General features: G+C 44.1%; 1 protein-coding gene across 6 annotated transcripts in view; it reads right to left on the bottom strand.

Moving 5' to 3' along the window:
- The window catches only part of ENTPD1 (ectonucleoside triphosphate diphosphohydrolase 1), a 30,591-nt gene extending 6,199 nt beyond the window's left edge, over positions 1–24,392 (bottom strand). The window contains exons 1-6 of one of the 6 annotated variants that reach the window (XM_085229308.1): positions 23,230–23,607; positions 21,636–21,786; positions 3,051–3,184; positions 2,564–2,681; positions 1,756–1,906; positions 776–935 (exon numbers count right to left, since the gene is read on the bottom strand). In XM_085229308.1, the coding sequence (XP_085085434.1) occupies positions 776–935; positions 1,756–1,906; positions 2,564–2,681; positions 3,051–3,184; positions 21,636–21,747 (675 nt within the window). In that variant the 5' untranslated portion in view covers positions 21,748–21,786; positions 23,230–23,607. The other 5 variants (XM_019617712.3, XM_003208064.5, XM_010714581.4 and 2 more) reach the window with 5 other exon arrangements.
- Between the last annotated feature and the right edge of the window lie 2,463 nt (positions 24,393–26,855).

Raw genomic sequence — 26,855 nt, 5'->3', positions numbered from 1 at the left:
GAGGTGAGAACCAGAACAAGGTACAGGCTCAGAAGAACATAAGATGGATCACGTCCAAGTGTTTGCAAGAAGTTGAAGAACATGTAATGAACACAACTGCTATGTGGAAAATCAGTTTTCTTTTCAGTGCCCAGATGATTTATAAATCTGATAGTAAAGAATCATCATCAAATAATGAAAAGTTTTTTGTTTTTTTTTTTTCCTTTTAGCCTGGGTTGAAAAAGACCACAATAATCATCTAGTTTCAACCCCCCTGCCATGGTCGCCAGCCACCAGACCAGGCTGCCCAGAGCCACATCCAGCATTGCCTTCAGTGCCTCCAGGGATGGGCCATCCACAACCTCCTTGGGCAACCTGTTCCAGTGTGTCACCACTCTGTGTCAAAAACTTCCTCCTAATATCTAACCTAAACCTCCCCTATCTCAGTTTAGGACCATTCCCCCTTGTCCTATCACTATCTGTCCTTGTAAACAGCTGTTCCTCTTCCTGTTTATATGCTCCCTTCCAGTACTAGTGATACTTTGCAGATATTTAACCAAGCACAGAAGTATTTTAGATCAGCAAGTGAGGAGGATGCTGTACCTGTGAGAAGTTATTGAAACTGTTGTTTTATTTCACTGCTCTAAGACTATCGACAGTAACTGCTGACGCAAGAAGCACAGCATCCTGATCTCTGATAAATGTCTCACAGGGAGCCTCCTGAAACACCCTCATGAAAGGCATGACAGCACTGCCAGCCAGTGGTTCAAATCTGGACTTGTCAGTGATACAATACCTGCTTGAAATTACCAAGCAAGTAGTTAATGGTGATCCATCCATAGGCTCCTTCTTCCTGACCACTGATGATTCTGGCACCCTGGAAATTGAAGGGAGCTGAGCGTAGTGTCTTCTCTACTGAGGACAAGACTTTGTCAGCTGCATCTTTATTTTCCAACCTGAATGAATGGAAGAAAGGATGGAATGACTGCAGCTGACAGCCCTCAGCAGCTTATGGGCTTCACTCTGAGCAGATAGGCTGCAACCCCCCACCAACCGTCAGTTATAACATGACAGTCCTTCACATGGGTACATCCAGCTGTAACTGGCCGTGTCTCTCGGTCACACCTTGACAGCACAGCTGCTACCAGCCCGGACACAGGCACTGCAGCTGACAGCAGGAACTGAAGCATAGCTCCCTTGCTCTCCTAGAGCACATTCCTTGGTAAGGATCACCCTGGGGAGATCCTTCTCACTTTTCACCATTTCATAAGAGACCATGTCTTCTGATATCCCCAGGGAGTTTCCCTAGACAAAACACATGAAATTAGCTCCCCAGTCCAGCCAGGTAACAGGTCTGAGTCACCCCAAGAAAAATCATAAATTTGAACTATATAAAGTTACCTTAGCTTTGGTGATTTCAGGCTAAGTCGAAGTATGTAGGAAGTTAAAACATGACAGCACACAAAAACTGTGGGTCAAATCTATTACTAGAGTGTGAGAGATGTTTGAACAATTTCTCCAAGTAGCAGTTTGGGAATGGCTATCCTTCATGGTGTCTGTGTTGCACACGGGTGCTGGAGAAGATGGAACGGGGGAGCAGGTGGAAACAGATCTGCCAGGCAAGTGGGGAAGAGTCTGGGGAGACTAGGGGTCCAGAGGGATGGAAATCTGGACACAGCACCAGCTTGTAGCATTTCCAGTGACTTCACTGCAGAGACACCACTTGGTATCTATGGTGGTCTAAGGTGCAAGGGAAGGACATGAGCACTGTGGTACCTGAGGAGCCGCATGCCAGCAGTTGCTCCGAGGTAGACGGGTGTCTCTCGATGCTGCTTTAAGGGTATCACCTCTTCAGCTTGTTGGAGGCACTGCACCAGAGAGGGACCTGCCTTCTCTGTAGTCTGGGAGTAACCTGAGATCCCTGGGCCTGCAAGAAATTGGAAGACTTCATTGCACCATCTCCAAGCATAACCTGCGAGGGCTGTCATGAGCCTTGTGCACTAAAGAATATCACTAGCACAAGCAGCAACAGTTGATTCAACCACCCCATTTCTTGGTTTTAGAAACCCTAAAGCATCAGTCATTCCTCTGACAAAAGCTGTGACTGACAGCATACTTTATGCCTTCCAAAACCATTACATATCTACATAGCAATTAAATATTATTAAAAAAAAAAATAAACCACAACATGCTTAAGTTTAGTAACCTTATCACATAAGACCAACTTTTTTCCTTTAAAATGAGATCAGAGTGTCCTTTTTCACTGATGTTTATCAGTGCTTCAGCAAAGGTACACACAGAAATTGCATTTTGTTGTTGTCAAGTACAACCCTTAGTGTAGTTCTTTCCAAAAAGCATTTAACTCTGTGCATCCCCAAATGAAAGGAAAAATGGACCCAACTTTTCTCTTGGAAAGTCTTGGGAAGCAACAAGTTCTTAGCAGGAAGCAGTGGAATATACGTTAGTTCACAGATTTAATGCTGCTGTCACTTTTGGTCAGTTCCCCAAATTTCATCTCCACCACCCTTTCGCCACATTCTCTTTCCAATTCATCCCCTTTCACTGCTTCCTTCTTTCCTCTTACCTTCAACTTTACACACCTCCACCTGCTGCACCACTCCAGTGTCATTCTCCTTCTCTGCTGGCCACTCATACACATACAGGTTTGTGTGGGATGACCCCGCATCGAGCACAATCCCATACTGTGGACAAAATAGATCCTGTCATCACACCTGAGCCACTGAGTTGAAAAAGCAAATGCATGAGCATGAGCAGAAATGAACAGCAAATCTGGCAACTGTGGGGACATGCCATGTCATTACTCTCCGCATGTAATGTTTTGTTCTAGGTTTTCATTAAAGGGAATGAGAGCAGTAGCAAGATTGTAAATGATTACTTAGGAGATGGTCTCCTGTGAAGGCATATCTGTTTTGATCAGGTTGCTTAAGATGCATGGAGCCAGAAATGGAGATCAGCCAGACCCAACAGGGACAGCAACATGTCCTTGAGCACCATGCATGCCTAAACCTCTGCTTGGCTTGTTTTCCTGTAAGAGCTTCAGCTTGCAATACCTTGACATTCTTCGGAAGTGGCTGGTTTTGGGTCACTGCTACAGTAATTAAAGCAATTGCAGCCAAAGTGGAGAGGAATCCGAGTATGAGTAGAATTTTCCTTGTTGTGGACATCTTTGGTTTGGTACCTGTGACTAGAGCAGAAAAAGGATGTTAGCATCCTGTAACCCAATTTACCCCACCTCAAAAGTCTTCAGGCATGTTCCTGTGTTCCAAATACTGTTTGCATGGGACAAGCACCAGCTTTTTCCATAGCTCTGTCTTTGTTTCAATAACCACTGAGAAGCTGAAAGAAGAGACTGCTAATTTAAAAACAACAAAGCTCAGCAGAGCCAAGAGCTTTAACCCCTGCCACACTCTATCACTGTATACTTTGTGCTTCAGGTTTTTACAATGTTAAAAAGAATTTACAACATTCTTGTCACTGATAATGCATTTACAAAGTCTAACACTAACATTTCTGTACTGTTTAAGCAGTGCTGTCCTGAATTAGCAATGCTATATTAAAAAAAAAAAAAAGTAAATTAATATTTTTGTAGTTTAAAATACATTGTCAGCAGTAGAATTGTCTAAAAAAGCTACTTATGGTCGGCAGAAATAATTCAGAACCAATATAGCTTTTGAGTTTTCAGAACATACTAATGGCCAGCACAATGTTGCCTATTGTATTTTTCTGCTTTGGCTTCTCCTTCCATCTCCCATGGTGGAAATTTCAGTTCACAACTTAGGCTCAGTCACTTTAGTATTGTTTAATAAAATACAATCCATAACACAAGGCTCTAGACAAGGTATCTGCAAAAATATTTTGTAGACATATAATCTAGCTGTAAATTGAATAGTTTCAACTAACAGAGAGCTTTGGCACTCTAGTACCTGTTCTTTCTACTACATGAAATCTATTTCTACCCACACTGAAATTCCATAGTCAAAAGTACAGTTTGCCTTACTGCTCACATGGGTGCTAATTTCTGTTTTCCTGGTACACAAATTCTCTTTGAGATGTTTAGAAATCCGTTATGGGTCATTCAGGGTGACAATACCTCCGTGCAGGCAGAGATATCAACTCTCCAATTCACTGTCCAAAAATATAAAGTAACCATGTTTGCTCTGCATCTGTACAGCAGAACTTCAGTTCCAGAAGTTATTGATTCTCCAGTCCTTTAGGCAGTAGTGGAGTAGTTCTCCAAATCCATCCAGGCATCCCACATCACAAATGCAAATATAAGAAGCATTCATGCTCAGAAGAGAACCATCTTCTAACAACTCTGTTTCACATTGAAGTTTGTCCCAGATGCCAGAACTACACCAAGTGCTGTCCAGCTCTACAAACGACCCAACATCCTGGAGTGACTTCATTTGGGCTAACTTCTGAAAAAGATGGGGGGAAGTTCTTGAAAGCTCTGCATCTGTAGACAAATAGTTGCTTCCCATCCATCTAAGGAGAATGGAATCTAGAAGTTCTGAGAAAACTTGTTCTGAAAATCTCCCCACAAGGAGGTCCTGGAGGAGCCTAATGCTGACCTGGAGCTTTGTGCTCTCTCATTGTGCTTACATCTGCTGAGGCTAACAGCAAAATTTGGAAGCTTGTTATGCTCATATTTTGTGACTGTCTGTTAGAGGCACAGCATGCTTGCCAATATCTCCAAGAATGTAGCTTAGAAAAAACAGTCTAGTACACATACCAGACAGTAGGAGGGCAGAATGCATTTTATATTGCTTTCTTCAAAAGGGCCCCAGAACTCAAGGCTTGAAATGATTAAAAACAGCAGAGTGTGACAGCTGGGAGACTTTTCCTCCTGATGGAGATAGTTGGCTCAGATTACGAATGTACTGAACATGTCCATTGAACAAAAATTACTTTAACACTAGAAAAATGAATACAAGCAGGTGATATAACTAGCTGCACAGTATAGATACAAATGAAGCTTAGAATGGCTTGGGTTCAAAGGGATCCCAATGATCATCGAATTCCAACCCCCCTGCACAGGCAAGGCCACCAACCTCCAGATCTGGTTCTAGACCAGGTTGCCCAGAGCCCCATCCAACCCGCTCTTGAACACTTCCAGGGATTGAGCACCCACAACCTCTCCGGGCAACCTGTTCCAGCATCTCACCACTCTCTCTGTGAAGAATTTCCCCCTGACATCCGAACCTTCCCTCTTTGAGCTTAAAACCATTCCCCCTTGTCCTATTGCTGTCTATCCTTGTAAAAAGTTGATTCCCCTCCTGTTTATATTCCCCTTTTAAATACTGGAAGGATGCAATGAAGTCTCCTCGCAGCCTTCTCTTCTCCAGGCTGAACAAGCCCAGATCCCTCAGCCTGTCTCAGTAGGGGAGGTGCTCCAGACCTCTGATCATCTTTGTGGCCCTCCTCTGGACCCTCTCCAACAGCTCCAATGAAGCATGGTTGAAAACTGGAACTGCTGCTGACAGCTGCACAGAAAACCCACGTAACTGTTGCCATCTTTACTCTTGTATAGAAGAGCTACTAACAGCCTTGTTGGGTGCTTACTGACACAGGGCTGAAAGATGCATGCCTTTGCATCAGTTCTAAGATTTTCAGATTTCCTGTCATGATGGGTATTCTTTGGCAACTGCATGTTTTCAGCAGCAACAGATTAGGAACAATTTTCCTAATGAAATGGGCCTAGAGATCCCTTGCCTGTAGGCAGAGACATAATAATTTTCTGCATCCCACTTGCAGCCTCAGATGAGTCATTTATTTTCCAAGGCATATTATTTTCTTAGTCCTGAACACAACCCTCACCTCCTGAATTGTAACTCAGTGTCACGGGCCCTTGTCAGGACTGTGATAAGGACTCTGAGACAGTGATTTCATTGCTGTATCCCATACCAGAGCATCTATTTGCATGAACTCTTATGCCACCAAAGACTGTTTTGTTGAAACCAAATACAAAGTACAAATGACAAGCATAACTCAGTGAGTAAGCTAGCAAAACCAAAAATCTGCTAAATGGCACTGTAGAAATGTATAGATTGAACACAATTTCCTTTAAACATTGCAAAATCCAGATAAAGAATTCAATGCGATTAAAATTTGACCTGCAATTTGCTCAGGAAGTTGAGGTGTTTGAACAAGCTCCTTTTCCTATACACTTGATTATTTCCACCAGCTCTAGACATAACTGCAGCTCCTGTAATGCCTACAGAACCTACGCTTTCCCTAGACTCCTCCAGCTCCTCTGTACTTCATGTCCATGTTTCTGCATGCTGTGCTGACACTCTTCAGCCCCCAACATGCAAGCCAGTCCTTCACCCCCAGCAGCTCCGTGATTGCCAGGCCCCAGCACTTCTTCACCAGCAGTTTTCCACAACTAAATACTGAGCACAACCTCTCAGCTCTGTTTCCAGCCAGAGCCCAGAGACATCTCTGCTCTTTCTCCTGTTATGTAAGTGGTGTTAAAAAAAATATCACGTAAGGCCATAAGCAGGCATAGCAGTTATGCTGCTTTTCTCCCCACCCCGAAGCTGGGGGCCTGGTGCTGCACCCTGCCCAGCTGCGCAAGCATGGAGTGCTCTCCAGATGTTGGAGCACAGCCCAGCTGCTCATGTATCTCTGTCTGTTTCTAATTTTGGTCTCTTTGTTGTTTTGTAGGGGCTGCTGCTGGCTCCGAGTGATTGGTGCGGGGCCCAGAACATAAACAGATCTACTATCATTTCTGTCTCTGAGTTAGCTATCAACTGAGAGTGATGTTGGCAGGCACTTCAGCTGGCAGTCGCTCTGCTACAAAATCCTGCTGCTCCTGATGAGGAACCCAGGAAGGCTGTATGCTGTGGGAGGCAGCTTTGTGCGACAGCAAGCGAGCAGGATTGACCCCAGCATCTTCCAGAGTCGAGACAAATAGGAAATTTCCTCCAGCCAAAACCACACTGTCCCCAGTGGCCTCATGAGCCAGGAGATGTCACTCATGACCAAGGCTGCCACCCCCCGCTCCTTCTCACTTCACAAGTAATGTTAAAAGAAATGAGGCAGCCAGCTGCTTGAAGAGATGCAATAAACAGAAGTAACACTGATTTAGGGAGAGATGCTGTGCATGGTCCACAGTCACACTCAGTTCAGATAACCTCACTGTGACCCAGCATCTCCACTAACTAGAATACAGTTCCAAGGTCTGGGTTAGCACAACAGCTGAAGGTGACATTTTCTCTTAGCTTTGGATGCTCACACTCAGCCTGTTACAGAAGGGCTGTGCTGCAGTAACATTTCCACTGCACAAGTGCCACACTGACAAGTGACAGCTCCCCACTCATCACCTTTCTGCTCTCAGTATACATTTGTACAGTCAGAAACATTCTCATTTTCAGCCTCAATTCATTGCCAGTACATTCCCTTTGTCTTTGGACCACCTCTGACTCAAAACTTCTGCAGCTTTCAAATGGCCTGGAATTTATTAACTTAAACCAATTTATAACATTTATAACAAACAATGATCTCTTCCAGATTTTGCCTTTCTAGCCTTCTCTGTCTACCTGTGCAGTTCAGCAGCTCTTCTCCAAGTTCAGAACTATCTGTTCTTTTCTCAAGCACTCCTGACCAGTTCTGCAGAGACGAGCCTTGCACAATTATGTGCCACTTACACTAGGAGACGCTGCATTCCCAGCCTAAATGAAGCAAAGTGGGGACTTCACACCAATGCTACCTCAGGCACACCAATCACAGCCAGTGATGAGACATCCTGACATCACTCCTATGCCACCCCAACAAACCCACATTTAACTGCATTTAATTAAATTTGCCATACTTCATGCTCTAAGGAAAGGGAGTTCCAAGGCACTACCTGCCATCCTTGAGGCTCAGAATGATGTCACAGACTAAGACAGCATCACACTGAACCGTGCCCATCTGTTGCTCTTCCACTGATCACCCACGTTGCTGCATAGTCTGCTAGGAGCCTCTCAGCAATGGATTCCCTGAGCACAGTTTCCAGGGATGCTGGTGCAGTCGTACAGCCCAGCTAAAGGGCATATATAGCCTACGGAATTCCCTAACTCAAGCAAATCAGAGAGCTCGTGATGGTGGGGAGAGAGGATGGGAGCAATCAGTGCTGCTGTTCTGCCAAGGCACATACAGGGTACATACATTATCCTCCTGCTGGGAGAAAATGAGCTTTTGCTAGTCATGAAATTTGTCATGCTGAAAGGCACACATGGTGAGGTTGATGAGGAATATTTTGCTGCAAAATGATGTAAACCACATGTGTCAGGAAAGCCTTTTATTGGGCTGGTAAGAGGCACAGGTTTGCCTTATTGACACAAGACCATATACAGTATATGAACTCCTTAGGTTTGAGAGATTCTCCTTCAAAATATCAGGACAAGACACTGAACACTTTGAAGTTAGAATTCAAGCTTCAGACTAGGATTTACATCACTTTTTGTAGCTATTATGTGGAACTGTACAGGGAGCTCTACTCCAAGTTTTAATTATTCTTTGCGTCTTAAGCACTAGCGTGATAGCTCTATACAGTTATAAATACACATTTAGTGGATTATAGTTTTCCAGATGAAGTGCCCATAAATGCTGACATATAAACACTGAAATTCCAGTGAAACTGATAATCCAAACAATATAGTATGCCTTTTTTCTTGGATGCTGTTTTTCAGAGATACTTGCTATGAAATTGCACAGCCCTACCAATCTCAAGAGCTGGCAGACATATAGATATAGGCTATGCAACCAGGCAGAAAACTTTAACCTTGTCTTGAACCTACAGATGTGTTAGTGAGCTGGGAGATGGAATTAAGAATGTGACTACTTGTGATAGCACCAAGTTGGGAGTTAAAAGCACGATGATAAATAGGACTGGAATATAAATAAATCTGGAAAATAGGGAATCCCCAGGGAAAACCACCAGTTCACTTCATAAGGACAAGAGCAAATATTTCCTTTTGTTTAGAAAACAGGCATCACACAAAGTCAGTATAGTGAACAAGTAGTTAAGCACCACACACAGAGAAAACATTCTTGCAGCTGTAACAGTTTGAAGTAATCCTTCGCTCCATCTAACATGGGTAGAGCCTTATATGAAGTTCTATGCCCAAGTTTGGACACTGCCTTTCAAGAAAGATGTACACTACTTGGAGAAGCTCCAGAATAGAGCAAGATAGATAGATCTGAGATCTATAAACTTGACCCGTGAGGAAAGATTGAAGGCACTGGATTGTTTAGTTTAGAAAGAGATGAGCAAGGAAGACATTCATCATCTTCAGACAAATGAGAAGTAAAAGGAAAAGAATTTCAGCAAAGTTTGAGATAGATGTCAGGAAGCCAGTTCTGGCAGTGAGAATGGGTAAGCCATAGGGAAGGTGACAAAGTAGGATCCCACGTGTACAAGCATTGCTTAGGATGGGGGCACCTTATCTTTTTGCTGCTTCACAAGTCACAGCTGGACCATGACCCTGGGGAAACTGCATGGGATGCTTTGGAGGAACGCTGTGTTTCAGGGGAAAAAAATATGAGGGGGGGGAAAAAAAAAAAGCATACCACATTCCTGGAGTGCTGTGAGAGCTGAGCAGTGGCAGCAAGAGACAGAAACAAAGGAGCAGGCATCACACAGGGTCCTTCTCTCCCTGCCCACAGCCACCTGCGCAGCTAGAAGTGGCCCCGAGGGGCTTTGTGCAGGTCAGTCCCACATCGCTTGTGCTAGAGAAGCTATGTCAGAGAGTTAAAGGCAGCAGACCCTGCCAACAAACACCCTTTTGCCCTGCACACAAAGCACATCCTCGGCAGAGACCTTCCCACTGCAGCACACGCACAGCACAGCCTGCATGCAGCTTCCCAGCCCTGCTCCCTGCCATTATACCCCAGCCCCACCAAAACTTCCACAACTCTTTTCATTAAGTCATCTCTCTGTGGGAAAGCATTCTGCTGGCTTGCATCCCAGTAGCTAGACAGAGATACTCAATATTCTCCAATACAACCAACAAGTGGCAAGATACTGCTGACACAATGACCTTTAGACAGTTAATTTCCACATTTATGTGATGTTTTATTAGGCTTCCAAGTCTGGACCCTCTTTATGATCTTTTCTTTAGGATTCACACATCAAAGAGGTTTTCAAATCAGAAGAAACAACTGTTAGCAGTTACATCAGATGTTACCAGATGACTTCTGGCATTAATTTGTGTTACCAGCCCATTAAGGCTATAATTTAACTGGAGAAGATCTATTGTCATTACCCACAAAGTTTGAAGTTGCATCAGAAAATATCTTGTGAATTCAAGCTTATCACCCAAGTTATTACTTAAATACACTTAGCTATCTCATTATGTAAAAGCATCTATTTTTCTTACAGGAAACAAAGCAGGCTCAAGCACTAACATCCTTCAGTTCTGTTTCCACTGACAGTTCCAGTATACTGACTTGCAGTGGGCCAGTATTGCTGCTATGCATCCTTTTGTGCTCAGTGCCCTTCAATTCTCTGCTGTTCTTAAGTGTCTGGCCGTATTTTCTTATGCTGCTTTTGACCACCTCCTACACTTTCTGAGTTTGAATTTGCATTAATTGCAAACAGTTTCATTTCCCCCTCTCACCTCTAAATACATATCTTTCTCACTGACGCTATTTTCTTAAAATAGCATAACTTTCAACTGTTAGATTAAGGCTTCTGGTGAATAGAATAAGTTATTAGGCTGTTTCTGATTTGCATTCCTTTTGATTATTTTAAATACTCAGTTGATTCAGCTCAAGTATTTTGACTTTGCGAAACCATTTTAAATACTAGATATTATTTGTTAATACAGAACAAATACGAATTACTTGCTTAATAATACTCAACCATCAGAGCAATGTTTCCTCTATCAGAATTAGGGCGTATTTTTCTCTTTGGTTGATAGTTCCCAGCTCAGCCCTACACCACCACTGCTTACAAGTGTTTAACAGTTGGTGGTGAAGTAGTGGGACCACTACTTTAATAAGCAGATTGGTGATTGGAGGCACATAAGCCACCCAGCACAGCTCCCCTCCTCATGCTCCATCAGCCTCCCTGCATCAGCATGATGCAGAAGTTGCCATGACAAAAGAAAGGAAGCACCTTAAGGAGAATCATTTCCCACCCCAAAACCCACACTTGGGTGAGAAAGTTCAGCAACTTCCTAGAGAACAAAGTCTCAAGCACTGCAAATACTGCTAAACCCCACCAGATTATGGCACAGAAACAACCACAGAGAAAATATGTCCAAACCTTTCAGCACCCACAGTGTGCTCTACACCATACCAAGTGTAAAAATACACCCTCCCAGTAGCCACCAGTTTCCCCATTTGCCTTCTCCACCAACAACCACTCCCGCCTCACAGGGCTGAGGCTGCATCTCAGGGACGTTTTTCTCTGAATCACAGATTCCTGGGATTGCTTTGCACATCAAGCACTACTACCGCTTTTCAGGGGCTTACTTCCCCAGCTTCCAAAACAGTAACGTGGCTCCAGGAGTGCCACATGCACACAGAGTGGCTGCCAGAGAAAAGCAGAGCTTCTTGAGCATTTCTGCACAGCAAAACAAGCAGATTTTCTCCTAAAGTTTCACTTCCCACTCAGGACCAAAGGCTGTTGGAGACTGGCTGCAGAAGCACAAAGAGGACTCCAGACTGATACAGTGTGAGCAGAGCTGCTGGCAAAGGCACTGTATGATGATGGTGCATAGGCAGAAGGATGGATGCAGCTCACCTGTACATGGGATTTTGCCTGTACCTGGATCTCGCCACTCCTTGCAAGTATGATTTCCTACACAGGTGTTTCTTCTTCTACAGGAGCATGTCTCAGACCTACAAGATACCCAGTGACCTTTTCCTACCCTAACATGCTTATCACTCACTCAAGCAGAGAAATTGGTAGTGACTTTCCCTTCGCAACTACTTCTAGCAGATGAAGTGAGAGGTGCTTTGCTACCAAGGCAGGGCAGCAGCCCTCATGTATTCTTTCAATAAACAAAGGTTAAGGTTGCATGCATAAAAGAGATTGCTTGCTAGTTAATCGCTTTCAGCTTTTCCCACTTACCTCCAGCTGTCAGCACTGCTATCTCCTTTCTTCATGGCAGAGCACAACACTGGGAACAGCTGGGGATAGTTTTTGTTTCCTGCTGAGGAATGCCTTCACTGCTTAGCCTTAGTGGAAAAATATACTGATTTCTCAGAGGTCAGCTTTAATAACTAAGATTCCCACAAACCATTGGGAGGATTCAGCTCATGATATTTGGCATGAATATCATGCTCTGTTCCTTATGCTGCTACTATTTCCATTTCAAATAGCAGGAAACAAATTACCCTGTGGTATTTTTAGGGATAACCAACAGGAAGAAAACAGAGGACCAAAGCCTGTTGTAGGGCAGAGACCTTAGTAAAATGTCTGAATGTAAATATATATATATATATATATATATATATATATATATATATATAAGCCTCAGGGTTGCAAAAGCAGATTTGGGAAACATTAAGAGTTAAATATGGACCCAAATTTTCATGGTTAGAAGCCTTGCACTTTGCAATGCTTGGAGCCTCATGGAACAAAACAGCAAAGGAGTTTTACCAGATAAATGGTCTGTGACAGGAGATTAGAAGTTTCCAAAGTTCAGATTATTTATTACCAGGATATACAGTGAATCTTGAGGAGAGTCTGGCTCAGGAAAGGAAATCCATTTATAATCAAGCCATAGTCCGGGTTTCAATTTGCACGTCTTCCTTATTTCATTCCTTTTTATTGTCTCAAGCAGTTCAAAATACAGACACAAAATGCTTTGGATAAGGCAGTGTGGACACACAGCAGTGATAACGAGGGGGTGATGCTGTAAGAACGCACCCCCAGGACAAGTGCCCCTGTCTGCATGCTGCCTGTTGGGGCTGCACTGGAGGCATTAAACCAGGATCTTTGCTGGGTGATGCTGGCAGAGCCTGCCCCAGGGCAGTGGCTTATTTCCTCACATCTCCTGCAGGAACATGGGAGTTATAAAAGACTATTTATTAACAGCTCTGGGACAAAAGAGCAAGAAAGAAAACAAGACCATTTATAAATCAGCTAAGGAGCAAACTCGTGACTCTAACAGTCCCATTTGTAATTCCTTAAGTGTAGCTTGGAGCTGCCTTGGCTTCTCCTTAGGATGCTGAATCAGCGTATCAGATCTACTGGTGCAGTAAATAGCCAGATAAGGACAGAAGAGCTCAAAAGAAGTAAGTTCTAACTTATACTGTGACAAGATTTTTCTTGGCTTCCACTCCCATTTGGGAAAACTGATAGCGGTCAACTTTCTCACCACTAAAAACCAAGCAGTGACTCACATCTACATCCTGCAATCTGGGATATTTGCTTTCCTTTGGGACAAGGTAGAAGTAGGATGGAGAGAGAAAACTCATGCAAGAGCCGTCTCAAACAATACTAATCAGTACTTGTTGATCTTTCAGATTGTCCTGAACACTTTACCAGACTTTCTCCTTTGATAACATTTTTCAAGTGGAAAGAAGAATAGCAAAACACTGTTATGTTTAGGAGTTACCCATAGCAGAGAAAAGCTGAGCTGAAGTTTCCAGCTATTATCAGTACAAATTCCCCAGAACAGATACGTAATGTACCATTATTATTATTTTTTTTTTTAATTAAAATTGGCTGGGATAGGATTTCTACCATGTGGACTGAAAGCCATGCAAAAGCAGAAAGCAATATATGAAGATGACAGAATATCCTAAAAAAAACAGCATTAAGACATCTCTACAACACCCATTCAGACAGTTCCCAACAGTGGGCCACCACCTGCTCACCCTTTATACAAACACACCAGAAACCAACTTGGTTCATGTAGGAATGGTGAAGGCAAACATCTTTTGAGATGTTTCAGTTTTGCTCTTTCCATTATTGAAAATCTCTAGCATCTTCCCTTGTCCTCCTATTCCATCCAATATTTCTGCCAAATAATTTCCATCAGTTTCTCTCAGCCCAATATGGGAGTGAACACATTTTTGAACCACAGATTATGTTGAGACAAACTTATTAAACTCTCCTGACTTTACTCAAAGTGACATCATAAACAAGTTATAAACAAACTAAAGTTTCACATCTTTTTCTAATTTAAGTATGGAGCAGGCAGTTTTTAACAGAGCAATGGTACAGGAGATTAATGTTGCAAAAGCACAAGTTCTCACAGAACAGAAAGAGGATGCGTGTTCTACAAAATCTTTTCGCTCTTGCTCATTCCCTCCTCCACACTTGGTTCCCTCATATTTGCGCTTCAAGGTCTGGCAAAATTCCACACAACAGTGGACCAGGGTTCATAGATGCCACGTGTCCTCACTGCATCCCTTAGATTCTTCCTTTTGGCACCAACATCCTTTTGGGCAGGTCTTTTGCTAACACTCAATGCAGTGAAATCTCTTTGCCTCAGGATCTTGCTAACTTCAACCCCAAGAGCTCTAGGACAGCTGGTTGCCCAGCCTCTGCTAATTTTGATTATCTTTAATGCCTACAGTCTGCTGTCCTGATGGAAGAGAAAGAAGAGGTGCATACGGGATATGCTGCAACCTCACTGCCATCTTGTTATTGGAGACAGGTTTTGTCCCAAGGAGCCATCCGTGTGGGGCCCTTATCAGCACACAGGCCTCCAGCTGACGAACTTGCGGTGGGGCCTTATCGGGGTGCAGACCACGGGGCTTGTCGCAGAGATCAGCTTTGCCAATATTTACTCAGCTTTACTGCACTTGGTCACAGTCAGGGTTATCAGTATACACCATGCTTTTAGCCCTTGCTGTTGCTTCATTCAGCCCTGTAATACACACACGTTATGCTTTGATCGGAACAATTTGTCTTTCTGCTTCTTCATTTGCACGCTTGCCTTCTGCATGTTGTGCCAGAACCAGTGCTTTACCGCAGACCATCCCTGCAGCTGTGAAAAGGTCCGTTTGGTTTGGTTAGGTCTTGGGGATCTCAATAAAAGCACAACAGAAAGAGGTAGATATCCAAAGCAGCCAGACAGGGCAGAGCTCAGCATACAGCTCTGCATTCGGACATGGTTTGCCTCCTGCCTGGAGCACCCAGCGTGGCAGAAACAACGCACCCTATCCCTTGGGTGTTACATCTCATTGGTAATGCTGGAGCTTCACACAGCAAGCAGCTCCCTGTGATGGTTCTGGGTGAGACCATGTCACTTCTGTAGCTCAGGCCTGGCAGTGTTCTGTCACCATGCTGACACAGCACACATGGCACGAACATCAGCCTCCTCCATTAAGCTCCTGGCGACAGAGGAAAGTTGCAGCTATCCTGTAGCTGGATCACAGGACTCACAAGGAGGCCTTTGTGCAAAGACTTTTTCCCATGCTCATGTCACAGCCTTCTCTCAGCAGATCGACAGATAACACTGGAGCCAACCATCATTTCTCTGTCTGCTGAGGCTCAGCCTTCCCCTAACAACAAACCAAGGCTCCAGCACGCTTGCTCCCACTGAGGCAGAGATCCCAGGGTATAAGGCAGCAGCACACACTTCAGCTACACCTACTCTAAAATTCATCTTCCATTGCTTTGGTGTGTTCTCTCTTGTTTTCTGTCAGACTAACAGCAACTATGGCATTATTGGCCTAGTAAAGTACACACACATGACTCATACTATAAGATCTGTGTAGTTCTGCTGTTACTTTAAAAGTGTGAGAAAAACAAGAAATGTCATTGAGGCTAGAAGAAACATGAAGAAAAAGAGAGGCAGCAGATCCCCACTGCAGGAAAGAATTACTCCTGGATTTGTTCCCCACAGTCCAGATTCAGGGATGGAGGCAGAAGCCAGAGTAAAAGAGTCATTTACTACTTTACACTGGCGTTATGGACAACCTTACAGCAGTGCTGCTGCATTTTATGTAATCTCTGTGAAATGCTAGCAAAGCTAAGACTTACTGTTGCACCACAACAAAGGTTCCAGAGATGTGGTTTGCAACGTATGACAATGTACATTTATGGTTGCAGTCTCTTGAGAAGTAAATGAGTAGAAAAGCCTCTCCAAGGTCCCTATTTACAGAAGGAATCTATTCCTAGCAAGGCTGACGGGATCCAGTTTGTAATCTTACAGCAACACAAAAAAGCCCTCTAATTGGTGGAGAAATTACTGGCTTCTAAAGCTGAGACACACTTTGTAACCTAAAAAGCAACAGTAAAATTACTGTGCTTAACAAGAAGTTCACAGCATGGGGCCAGGTTCTGTTGCAAACTGACTATTTTTAAGATAAAGTACAAAGGCTTCGTTTCACAGTTGGCTTAACTCATCTGCAAGCTCTGCCACAAAAAAAAGGAGACTATTCTGCCTCAGTCTGTCTTCTGTCGGTGTTACATCCTGCACTTGTACAAGTGCAGACTTTTTAAAATATTCCACCAAGCTGCTCTTCAGATAGGCCCTGTTCTCAGGTCAGGCTGTTGTAGCCACATGTGTACTAACCAAGTGGCAAGAGCAGCGTGGGAAAGGAGCAGTGTTCTGACTGCCCTGCTCAGTGGCTGGGTAAATAGCTTAACTCAATTCCATGTGTTAAACTGTGTGATTTACTCCTCTTCAAACTCCTGATCCTTTTCAAAATAAGACCTGACTTCTCCCTGGCTAATGCAAGAAGAACTCCTAAACAACACTGCTGGAACTTTTTTTTTTTTGTTTTTGCCTTGTGATTTCTATGCCTTTCTGTCACAACAGTATTTCCAAGTCTTATAAACAAAACATAATCATTTGCTTTAAAGTTCCTTTCAGCTTCAGCTGGCTTTGTGTTTTCTGATCTCAGACAAAGCTAACAAACTGTAAGTTTCCTACACTGTTTCAGGAAGGCAACGCTAAATAGAAGCTGCAGATCTACTATTGGCATATTTAACCCAAGGCAAATTCTCCAAAAAGCACTCCTCACACAGCTGCTGGAACCAGCAGCTAAAGGTTGAACTTGACCAAGAGCAAATATCCTCCCTGAAGAGCTGATACTTGGGCAAAAAGCAGGTAGGAGGGAGGGACAGTTTTCAGCTGGGAAACAAATCTCACTGTTAACCTGCTCCCAACTTCCAAACTGCGCTCCACTCAGGAGCTCCTTCCTCCCTCCCACCTTGTGACTGTTCCCTGGGCTTTGCCAAGCATCATGGACATCTCCATCTCATCAGCCAAGTTGAAGAGACTCCAAATTCTCTCTGTCCCTCAGTTTTGGAGAAGTCTTCCCCCTTCTTACCACAGCCCAGAGAGGAGCAGGCAGAGGCTACAGACACCCCTGCCCTCAGCTGCAGTCATCTAGTTAATATATAGAAACCACAACAGTTCTCTGAGCAGACTGTGAAAACACTGTGAACTGAGGAACAGAAGTGGTTCATACATCCTCAGCTGCTGAGTCACCTTTTCCAGGCAGCAAGTAAAGCTCAGAGGCCAATTCTTATTTGAGCTCTGGCTGACAGATTGCAGGCAGATAGTGAGAAAAAAAGATGACTTTCATTGCTTTGTAAAAAGAGGTCAATTTTTCCTCCTTTCTTTTCCTCAAGAACAATCCAGCACTCCCCACCCTGCAAGGTTAGGGGGAAAGTTCTGAGGAGGATCAGAAGCAGAGGGAGAACACATAGAAGTTAACGTCTCTTTGCTTGTTATTTGTGCAAATTAAAAACGCTTTAGGAAAGGTTCAGGTGTCAGCCAGTACACCGTTCAGCCACTATGAGGATTATTTCAATGGGCAGTAGCCAGGTAGCATACAGCTAAACAAAAGCAACATGGAGCACAGGACAGTGCAGGGCAGGCTGATGGGCATACATCTCCTACCAGAGACTTAATCACTGCCTACACAATACATTTATATTACAAAAGGAATCTGAAGGTAGACGGTGAAACAGAGATGCAGGTGCTCCCGGAAAGCTCTTCCCAAGCTGGAGGGGACTAGCAAGAGCCCTAAAGGATTCATGCAAGAGTTAGAGCAGGTGGCAGATGCAATCTGCAGCACTGCTGGGGCTGGCAGAGCACTGCACACAGTGACCAGTAACTTGCCTACATTGTCCTCGGGCAGGGAGAGCAGCAGCTTACAGCCGGCACAGCAAGGGCCAGAGGGACATCAAGCAGGAGAGGAGACGGGGCCCACAGAGGAGGCTAGGAAGATTATTTTTCCAGCCAAATTTGGAGCAGGGTGGTAAGTGCACAAGAGGACGTGAGTGGATGAATTTGCACAGCGTGCACTTAGCCGACTTTGTTTCTTTCCATCTGGTCTCTCACACTTTTTTCCTTAATTCACTTCTTAATTTGTACTGCTAATGCAGTACTGTTTCAGAGCACAAGACTGGTTTTGTGTCATGCCTCGCCTTACAATGAAACTCACAATTGCTTTGATCCAAGTGACTTTCACCCTTACCTCCTCCCCTCCTCCTGTTCTCTCACTTGGGCTGGTGTTGGCATTCAAGCCAGATAAGCTGAAAATTATTTCAGGAGGAAAAAAACAACAAAAAACAACAATGACAGCAACAACAACAAACAATAAACCAAGGCAAGAGCCAAGGACAAGCCCCTCTTTCATCACTGAAGCATAGACTTACATCCAACTAACGTGACAGCAGAAGCACAGCTTTGGGCTCTGATGCTCCCCACACAAGCATATTGGAAGTGCTTGCCATAACATTTCAGCTATACTCAGGGAAGTTTCTGCCAAGCTGAGAGAGAAAGGCAATTCTCACACTCACCTCACAAAAAGATATGTAAACATAATTGAAGAAATGGTCCCATCTAACTCATCTTTTGCAAAATCAACTGTGGTGCTTCTCTTGTGAAGATAATCCAGAATTTTTCAACTGTAGTTTGATTGCTTTCAAGCAATGATAATCCTTTGTAGATTGTCTTGCTGACCAATGTCATCTCAGCATCATTTAGTTCGCCCCCAAATTCAGTCTAACCCCTTCTGCCTTAGCCACATCCCAGCCCCTTTGAGCAGATACTGCTGAAAGAATCTGGCTCCTATCTCAAACCACTTCAAGTCAGAGAAAGCTCAGCAGTACATAGCCAGTGAGCACAAGATGTTAGTAAAAAGGGAATGTTAACTGTGAAGTCAGGTTCACTTGTTGCTCTCAAACCAGAAGGTGCTAAAGGTACAAAGATGTCCTGGGAAAAGAAGGAATGTGACCAAATGTGGTATTTTTGCACCATACTAAGCCAGTTAAACAACCAAGGAAAGACCAAAGACTGTCACTTACAGCTTCTATAACCTTCCCTTTTCAGTTGTCCAGCCTCTTAAATTTATTCTTCAAAAATTCCTTGAACATTTTCTACATGTTTCTGGTAAACACTACTTAAGAGGTAAACATAGGTTTGCTTGGCTACAGGAAGGTTGCCTAGAGAATAACTTTTTCCTGTCTACCATGCAATGCAGCCGTGCATACGATAAAGCAAATAAACTTTAATGAGTTAGAGCTATCACATACAAATATGTATGTATACCTACATGCCTTTGCATTTTTTTTTTCCAAGGCAAAATTGCCTGGAAATCTTTCTAGTCTATTCAGTATTTGAATGTCCAGCTTTCTTCCCAAAGTTACATTAGCTGTGCTTTTACAAGCTGGCTTGAAGCCTATTATTTGCTCTTTATGTTTCCAACCACTCTTGGCTTTCTCAGACTTTTTCCTCTGACTTAATTGGTATTTGTACTGCTCCTCCTAGCATTGACAAGCTCCATCTGTAAATCAGAATGATTTTTTAAATGTTTTTTAGATCATTATTGAAAATATCTATTGCCATCAGACCTGTTGCAGAATACCGCTGGAAGCACAGCTGTTGAATCATGATTTCCTTTGATAACTATTTTTGAGGTCTGTTGTTAATCAGGTTTTAATCCATTAGTTCATTTTTTCCTGGAGAATCACAAGGACACTTTTGTAATCAGAAAGAAAAAAAAAAAAAAAAAAAAAATCAGAAACGCATCTATTGCTGTGGAGGCAGATTTCTATTTACTATTTGCAATTACATTTGCTGTCTCAGAAAAATAAAACAATTGCAAATAATTTATTGGAAAACAGATCAGATAAAGAACTGCTTGCCTTCTTAGCTCTACACTCATCCACCCTGTGGCTATCAAATGCTGGACAGGAAGATTTCTTCCATTTCCCCTTCCGTGACTTGGTTCCCAACCATCTGGGAAGTCAGGCCTTAGGGATTCCCTTAGCTTACAGCCTAGATTTACTAATATTCACTTGATTTTTAAGAATATTTTTTTCCTAAAAGTTCTGAAAGCCTCCAACCTCAATTGAAGAAATTCTGAAGAGGATGCTAATAGCAATAATATATATAAGACAAAACGGAGCCTGTTTTTTCCAGATGAGAATCGTGCCAGACTTTCTTGATATCTATTCCCTAATTCGGCTTTGTACAGAAAAAAAGATTTCAGGAAAGCAAGGGTCTTGGAGTACTTTGGTACTTGCAAGAGTACTTGGGAGTGCTTTCCTCTTTGTAAACAAATTAACCAGCCTTTGAGTTTCAAACCAAAGGGAACACAATCCTGCTGTACCCTCTTGTAAGTAGGACTATCTCCATTCTAGGACACAGATTAATATCCTTGCTTGAAGGAACCACATGAACCTACAAGTTTGCTTCCATCTGGGATGAGCAATTTCCTATCTGGTGCTTTAGTTCCTGTTATTTTTGGCAGCACTATCCATTTCTACAATAACATTATTCTGAAAGCTATTCTGGGAAGCTTCATACTCCATAACCAACCATTAAGACTTGATCAGACAGGAGATTCTCCAACAACTTACCACTGATGTTAAAATAAATTGATAACAGTTCCCTAGGATATTCTATCTTTCCCATTGTTGGCGATTTCACTAGTGTTTGTTGAAAATTAGCATCACTGAACATAGATATTCTATAACCAATTGGTGCATTTAATCTCAAATTGTTATAAAACTTTATTTCCCCCACAAACCTTAATCTAACAGAACAAGCTACTTAGTTATAATACTACATGAAATGTTCCTTTATACCAAAATTCATCCCCCTTCAAAATGTGGGAAAACATTTAACTGTTTTTTTAAAAACAGTTTTTTTGATAAACATTGTGCTTTTTTTTCCTTCATCATCTTTACAGTCTTACCCTTTCTACTTCCAAAATGATTATGGGGTTGCTAGATACACATTATTTTGTTTCTACAACACTCCTTTGAATTGTGCTGGTTCCTACTAACTTAATTTAGAGAAAGTGCCAAGATGTCAGGGAAAAATCTAATCTCCCACAATTCACAGGCAGTATGTAGTATCACGTGTCCGCCATTTCCTCTCTTCACTTGTTTCAACTTTTGTTTGCTTCTTTCACCGCCCCCAAAGAGCTAGCCAAAGTCATCCTCATTTTTGTTTCTGGAGTGCTATTCAGTTCATATTCTTTGAACTTGCAGCCATTATTGACATTCCTTTACATTCTTTCCCTCAGCTCTTACTTCACACTGCTGCATGGTGGAACAATCATTGGTCCATAGAGAGCAGTCACCTGACAGCAGCAATTAAGACATCTATATAAAAGGGCTGTTCTGAAAGTAATGCCTCCTATTTCGTTATGTTGGCCCAGCACATAAGAGGCAGATGTTGGTGACGTGGCAGTAGAGGTTGAAACTTCTCACCTACATTCTGTTACATTTTGTTGCTGTGACAGATGGCAGCAGAAGGGGAGTCTGACACAATGCTGTCTGACATGGAGATGCATCCGAAGTGAAGGTGTAGAACTGAATTCCTCCATGCAGAAAAAATGGCATCCATTGATATTCGTTGACCATTGCTGAACGTTTATGGAGATCAAACAGTGGAGGTGAGCACAGTGAGGTGGTGGGAAGTGTGTTTCAGCAGTGGCAACAGACAGCAAGGTGAAAGACAAACCATGTTCCAGATGGCTATGCAGATGTTTACTAGCCTGGCATGCAGACTATTGGTCATAGCTGGCAAAAATGCATTGCTAATGGTGGTGACTATGTTGCAAATTAGTGCTTTTTAGCCGAACATCAGCTTTATCAAATAGTGTAATTGTGCTCTTTGTTGTCGTTTCCATGGAAATAAATAGGAGGCATTATTTTTGGAACAATTACCGTAAAATTCTAAAACAGTTACTACGTCTTGCTCAGTTCAGTACCTTCTATGCCAGATTCTACTAATCTTAGAAGATCGACTGAACTTCACTGCTGCCTGCATGATATCAGTACCATATTTTCCCCAGACTGAAGGTCCCCACAGTAACATTTGTTTATTTATTTATTGACTGTCACACTTTGTGCACAAGAAGTTATTCATGCTGACCACTGATACAATCTGTTGCTCTGTAGCACCCCGAGGAGAATTTCTTCCTTGGCCATGCTAGCATACTGACCCACATTTCAATGCAGAGCTGATTGTATCTGTATTAAACGTACGGGTTTCCTTCAGATGAGGAGTAGCGTTTCAAGCCTGTTACAGCCCCTATACACAAAACAGGCAGAAAACAGGTCTACCTTCACTCCTGACTGCACAAATTAATGAGCTATCCTCCCACTTCCACCAGCCTATGTTTTACAATTTGAAGTCCATTAGACTGAGAAAATACTTCTTCCACTCAAAAAACCATTAATTGCATTCTGTGACATTCAAAACACGGAGAGGACTAGTTGGCCTTTTTGTTTATATACAGAAAAACTGAATCATCTTTTGATTCCCTGCTGTAACACTGATGAGAGCTTCTGGACAAGAAGCTATCAAACTAGTGCAAACTGTTGCCCCTAAGCATCTAGCTCAGCGGCTAAGTTTCTGCCCAGACCCTTACCCGTTTGCTACTTGCCTGCGTGTCTGTGCTCCGGCTTTGTTTTAAAAGCCCCACACAAAGAGCCCCGTGCTGTCAGCAGTACAGAAAGACAGCCCGTGCTGCAGAAGTTGCTGTAAATAGTGTAAGCCATCCAGATAGACAAAAGCAGATTTTAAGCTAGAAAATGTTTCTGCCAAACGTTAAGTGCCACTAGCGCTGCTATGCTTCATGTTACGCGCAACAAAGCGGCTGATTACAAAAGGCAAGCCCTGGGACAAGAGTTCAAATCAATAACTATGCAATAAGCATCTTCAGCTAACTGCTGCCCGGGGCTGCAGTAAGGCGAGAAGGCTTCTCGGAGGGGAATCCTCCTCTTCCTCCCTCTCCCGAGCCGGTTCTCGCTCTGAGCCCGAGCCCAGAGAGCCCCCAGCACAGCACAGCGATTCTCCCCACCTCAGAGCTAGCGCCTTCCACCACCTTTAGGCTCTTTCTGGCTTCCAGCGCCCTTCCCCGCGCCGCGAGCTCGCTGCGAGCAGCGCCAGGCTGCACCAGGGAGCCCCCACCGGCCCCGCCGCCTCTTCCCCCGCAGCGCCAGGAAGGGAATCCTCCGCACTGACGGAGCCAAACTTCTGCAAAGCGCAGGCACGCGCCGCTCGGCTGCGCCTCCGGGGGTCCCCCGCCCGCCCACGGCCAGCCCGGAGGACCCCGCGCAGCCTCCGGGGCAGGAGGGAGGGAAGGCGGGCAGGCGGGGACGCCGCAGCCCGCTCTCGGCTGGTAAACGTGCACGAGCCCGTCGTGCACAGCCTCCTCCAGCGCGATGCCGGCACGGAGCCGCCTGCCTCCCGCAGCGCCGCTTCCAGCGCCCACGGGACGCTCCGTCCTTACCCTTTGGCTCGTCCATCAGTGCCGGTGCTCGCTCCCTCCTCTCCGTGTCTCTCTCTCCCTCTTCCTTTCTCAGCCTCTACCGGCTCTGAGCCGCCTTAGCGAGAGGTGCTCATGTGAAAATGGGCGCTACAGTGGTCCATAGCAGTGGGAGGGGTTAGTTTACACGGCTCAATCTCTCTGACTCGGAGGCTGATCTCCCGCTCTCCTCTCAGCGGGGGTTTCCTCGGAGCCACCCGCTATCGCTGCCGCGGGGTCCTCCGCCGGTCAGAGGGTCCCGGTGGTGCCTACCTGCGGGGGCTGCGCTCTGAAGCAGGATCGCATCGCTGGCTCCGAGAGGGGATGAGGTCATTTTGGCTGCCGAAAGAAAGCCTTTTGTCAGTCTTCCAGGTCATGGAGCACTGAGCAGATTTTGCTTCGTAGTGGTGAGGTGCACGGAGAGAAGCGTCCTGGGCTGAGACCCATCTTCGTGTGTGAGCTCGCAGCAAAAGGAGACTTGCAATAGTTCCTAGTCACCTGCTGTGCCTGCACCTTAGAAAGAACTCGCACCTCTGCACACACCCTGGGGAGCTTCAGTAAGGAGCCAGTTATCAGTCACCTGCTGGGAAGCTTCGAGGGACCCCACCGACGTGCTGCCCACCTCTTGCCCAAATGGAAAACATGGGCTGGCACCAGATGGGTCTCAGCTCCTCACGTTCAGGCCCTTTCCTGAGAACCCACCTTGGGTCCCCAACCCCCACCTTAGCCCTAACAGCCTCTCATGCCAAAGGGAGTTGCCATCTGCCCCCGCTTTTTCACTTCCTCCTCAAGGAATGGCAACTCCCCAGGGCTCTTCCTGTCCTTGTGTTTTTCCCTGCTGACCACTCAGAGGGTAAAGGTACCAGGGCATGGTCCACCACTACCACTGTGCCTGTACTGGCTCCTGCTCCTCAGGGGCGTCACTTTGACTGACTCTCCTTCCTGCTCCTGTGACACGTGGACATGCTGCCCTGCCCAGCTGCCTACCACCAGCTTCTAGAGAGCTTCTTCTGAGAGGAGAGGCAGGAGGTGCTGGGCCCTGCAGGCTGCTGCTGGGGCTTGGAGAGCTGCGGCTGGGCACAGACCTTCACAGCCCCTCTAATCCTCCTGCCTTTGGGCAGCCTTCTGACTGCAGGCCCCAAGTTAGCAATAAGGAACAGCAGGCTCTGTGCCAATCATTTTCATTAAGAAAACAACACAAGAAAGCAGTCTTAGAGGCAGGCATTTGTGCTCAGATAAGTTTGCAGACAGTGTGAGGAGGAAGCTTGAAAACAGAAATAAAAAAGAGGAAACCGAGAGATCAGGATGTAATTTCCACACATCTTGAGCAGGGGTTAAGTATAGCAAAGCAAGAGACGAGTGCTACTCTTCTGTTCCTCTGTCATAACACAAGTATCCTGTGCAATTCTGGAGGAACAAAACACATCTTAAATATCCATCTTCTTCCCAACCACAGTAAGATCTTAGTCTCAGTTATCTCTACATTTACACAAGTGTATGTATCTAAAAACATTGAATATCTTTATAGATGTCTCAAGTTTGAGGTATTAAAGATGAGCTATGCTGCCTTTGGGACTCAAAAGGAGTAAAAGTGAGCTCTGGGACATTTTGGCTCAGTTTCCAGCAGGAAACAGAAGGAACCATCAGTAACACTAGAATCCCATTTTGGGATGGGAGAACAACACAACCATAGGAAAGAAAAATCAGAGGCCTGAGAACAGATGTACCAGCATTAGAAAGACAAGTAACTTGTTTCTGCAGAAAGAACTGTTATGAAAACGTCTAAAATACTTCAGGCCATCCCATCACCACTCAAGAACAGCACTGAAGTCCTTGTGCTTTTTTGCTTAGCCCTGGGGTATATATTTAGATGACAGTGTCCGAATGTTTTAGAAAGAGAGGAATGGCAGCTTCAAGAAAAACTGTGTAAACATTGGCCTTAACAGAGTTTGGCTGAACATCCCTCTGCTTTCCCAGGCTTCTAGTGTTGGTGTGCTGTTTCAACTCAGCACCAGCAGCTAAAGCAGCAGCCCTGGGAAGGAGCACAGCAGATACACAGCCCTCCACTCCCAGTATCTGTGAGTCAGACAGATAAGTAGTAAAGGTCTCCAGAAATACAGGAATGCTTTAAACTGGTGGGACCAGAGGGAGCAGAATTCCTTACAAAGAGAGGCCATTTTGAGTGATTCAGGTGGCTTCGATTTGGAAAGAAAGGCAGAGAAGAGGGACAGAAAGGCAAACAGCCAAGAACACTGTATGTGCCAAAAGGTATGTCCTTCCTTGTTCCCCTCTGCCTTGAGACTTCTTGGCCTGCACATCCTATGTTGCAATCACCCCAGACATCGCAGTTTTCACACATAGATCAAGTCCTCCTCACATCTCCAGGTTTCTTGGCAATAGGCGATCTCTGAATGCTTAATTTGGATACCCCAAACATCTCCTTTGTGAAGAGCAAATCTCTTGGATGACTTCTGAAGAGACAGACATGCAAGCAACAAACTCTGTGATATCTGTCACTATCTGCACTCAAATTTATTAAAAAAAAAATGGAGTTATTGGAGAAGGAAAAAATATTTTTGTAATTTAAGTAAGAAGATAACATGACCTTCACCTACAAGCTCCTCAGCATTAAGTTTATGAAACACATAATCTATAAGGATGACATGTTTTTCTTTTACTACAATTCCTTGTCTTGGTTTAAATATCTGTTATCATCTTCTCAGAGGATATCACTGTGCTGTCACCTATACTCATAGATCTCATCACCCAGGACCTGTGTATCACCTTTAGGATAACACCTTTTCTACTGTATTTTTTTCTCCCATTTTTTAAAAAAGCATCAGTATTACTGCTTCCTCTATCATCCAACTCTACAAGTCTCTTTCATTTCTTTGCTGCTTCTTTCTCCCGGCCATATCTCTATTGCTGGTTCCTCTTCCATTTTAATGTAATTTCCTCAGTGATCCTGAAGCTATTTTTCTTTTAAGTGCAACAGATAAAAATACCCAACTTATTACTCAAACACTGCCCTGTCATCACGTTTTCTGACTGCATCCTTCTCCAGTCCTGTTCACATTCTGTAGCTTTTGCCCATTTCAACTTTTTGTGGTACAGCGATCATAGTGCTTAGACCTGTTACTTAACTGCCTACTGTTTGTGTGTGATGTTCATAATACTGA

Source organism: Meleagris gallopavo, chromosome 8 (genome assembly GCF_905368555.1).
Source record: "Meleagris gallopavo chromosome 8, MGAL_WU_HG_1.1, whole genome shotgun sequence".
In the NCBI taxonomy this organism is placed as follows: Eukaryota; Metazoa; Chordata; class Aves; order Galliformes; family Phasianidae; genus Meleagris; species Meleagris gallopavo.
Note: the sequence above shows the minus strand (reverse complement) of the source record. Positions and strands in the feature narration are given on the sequence as shown.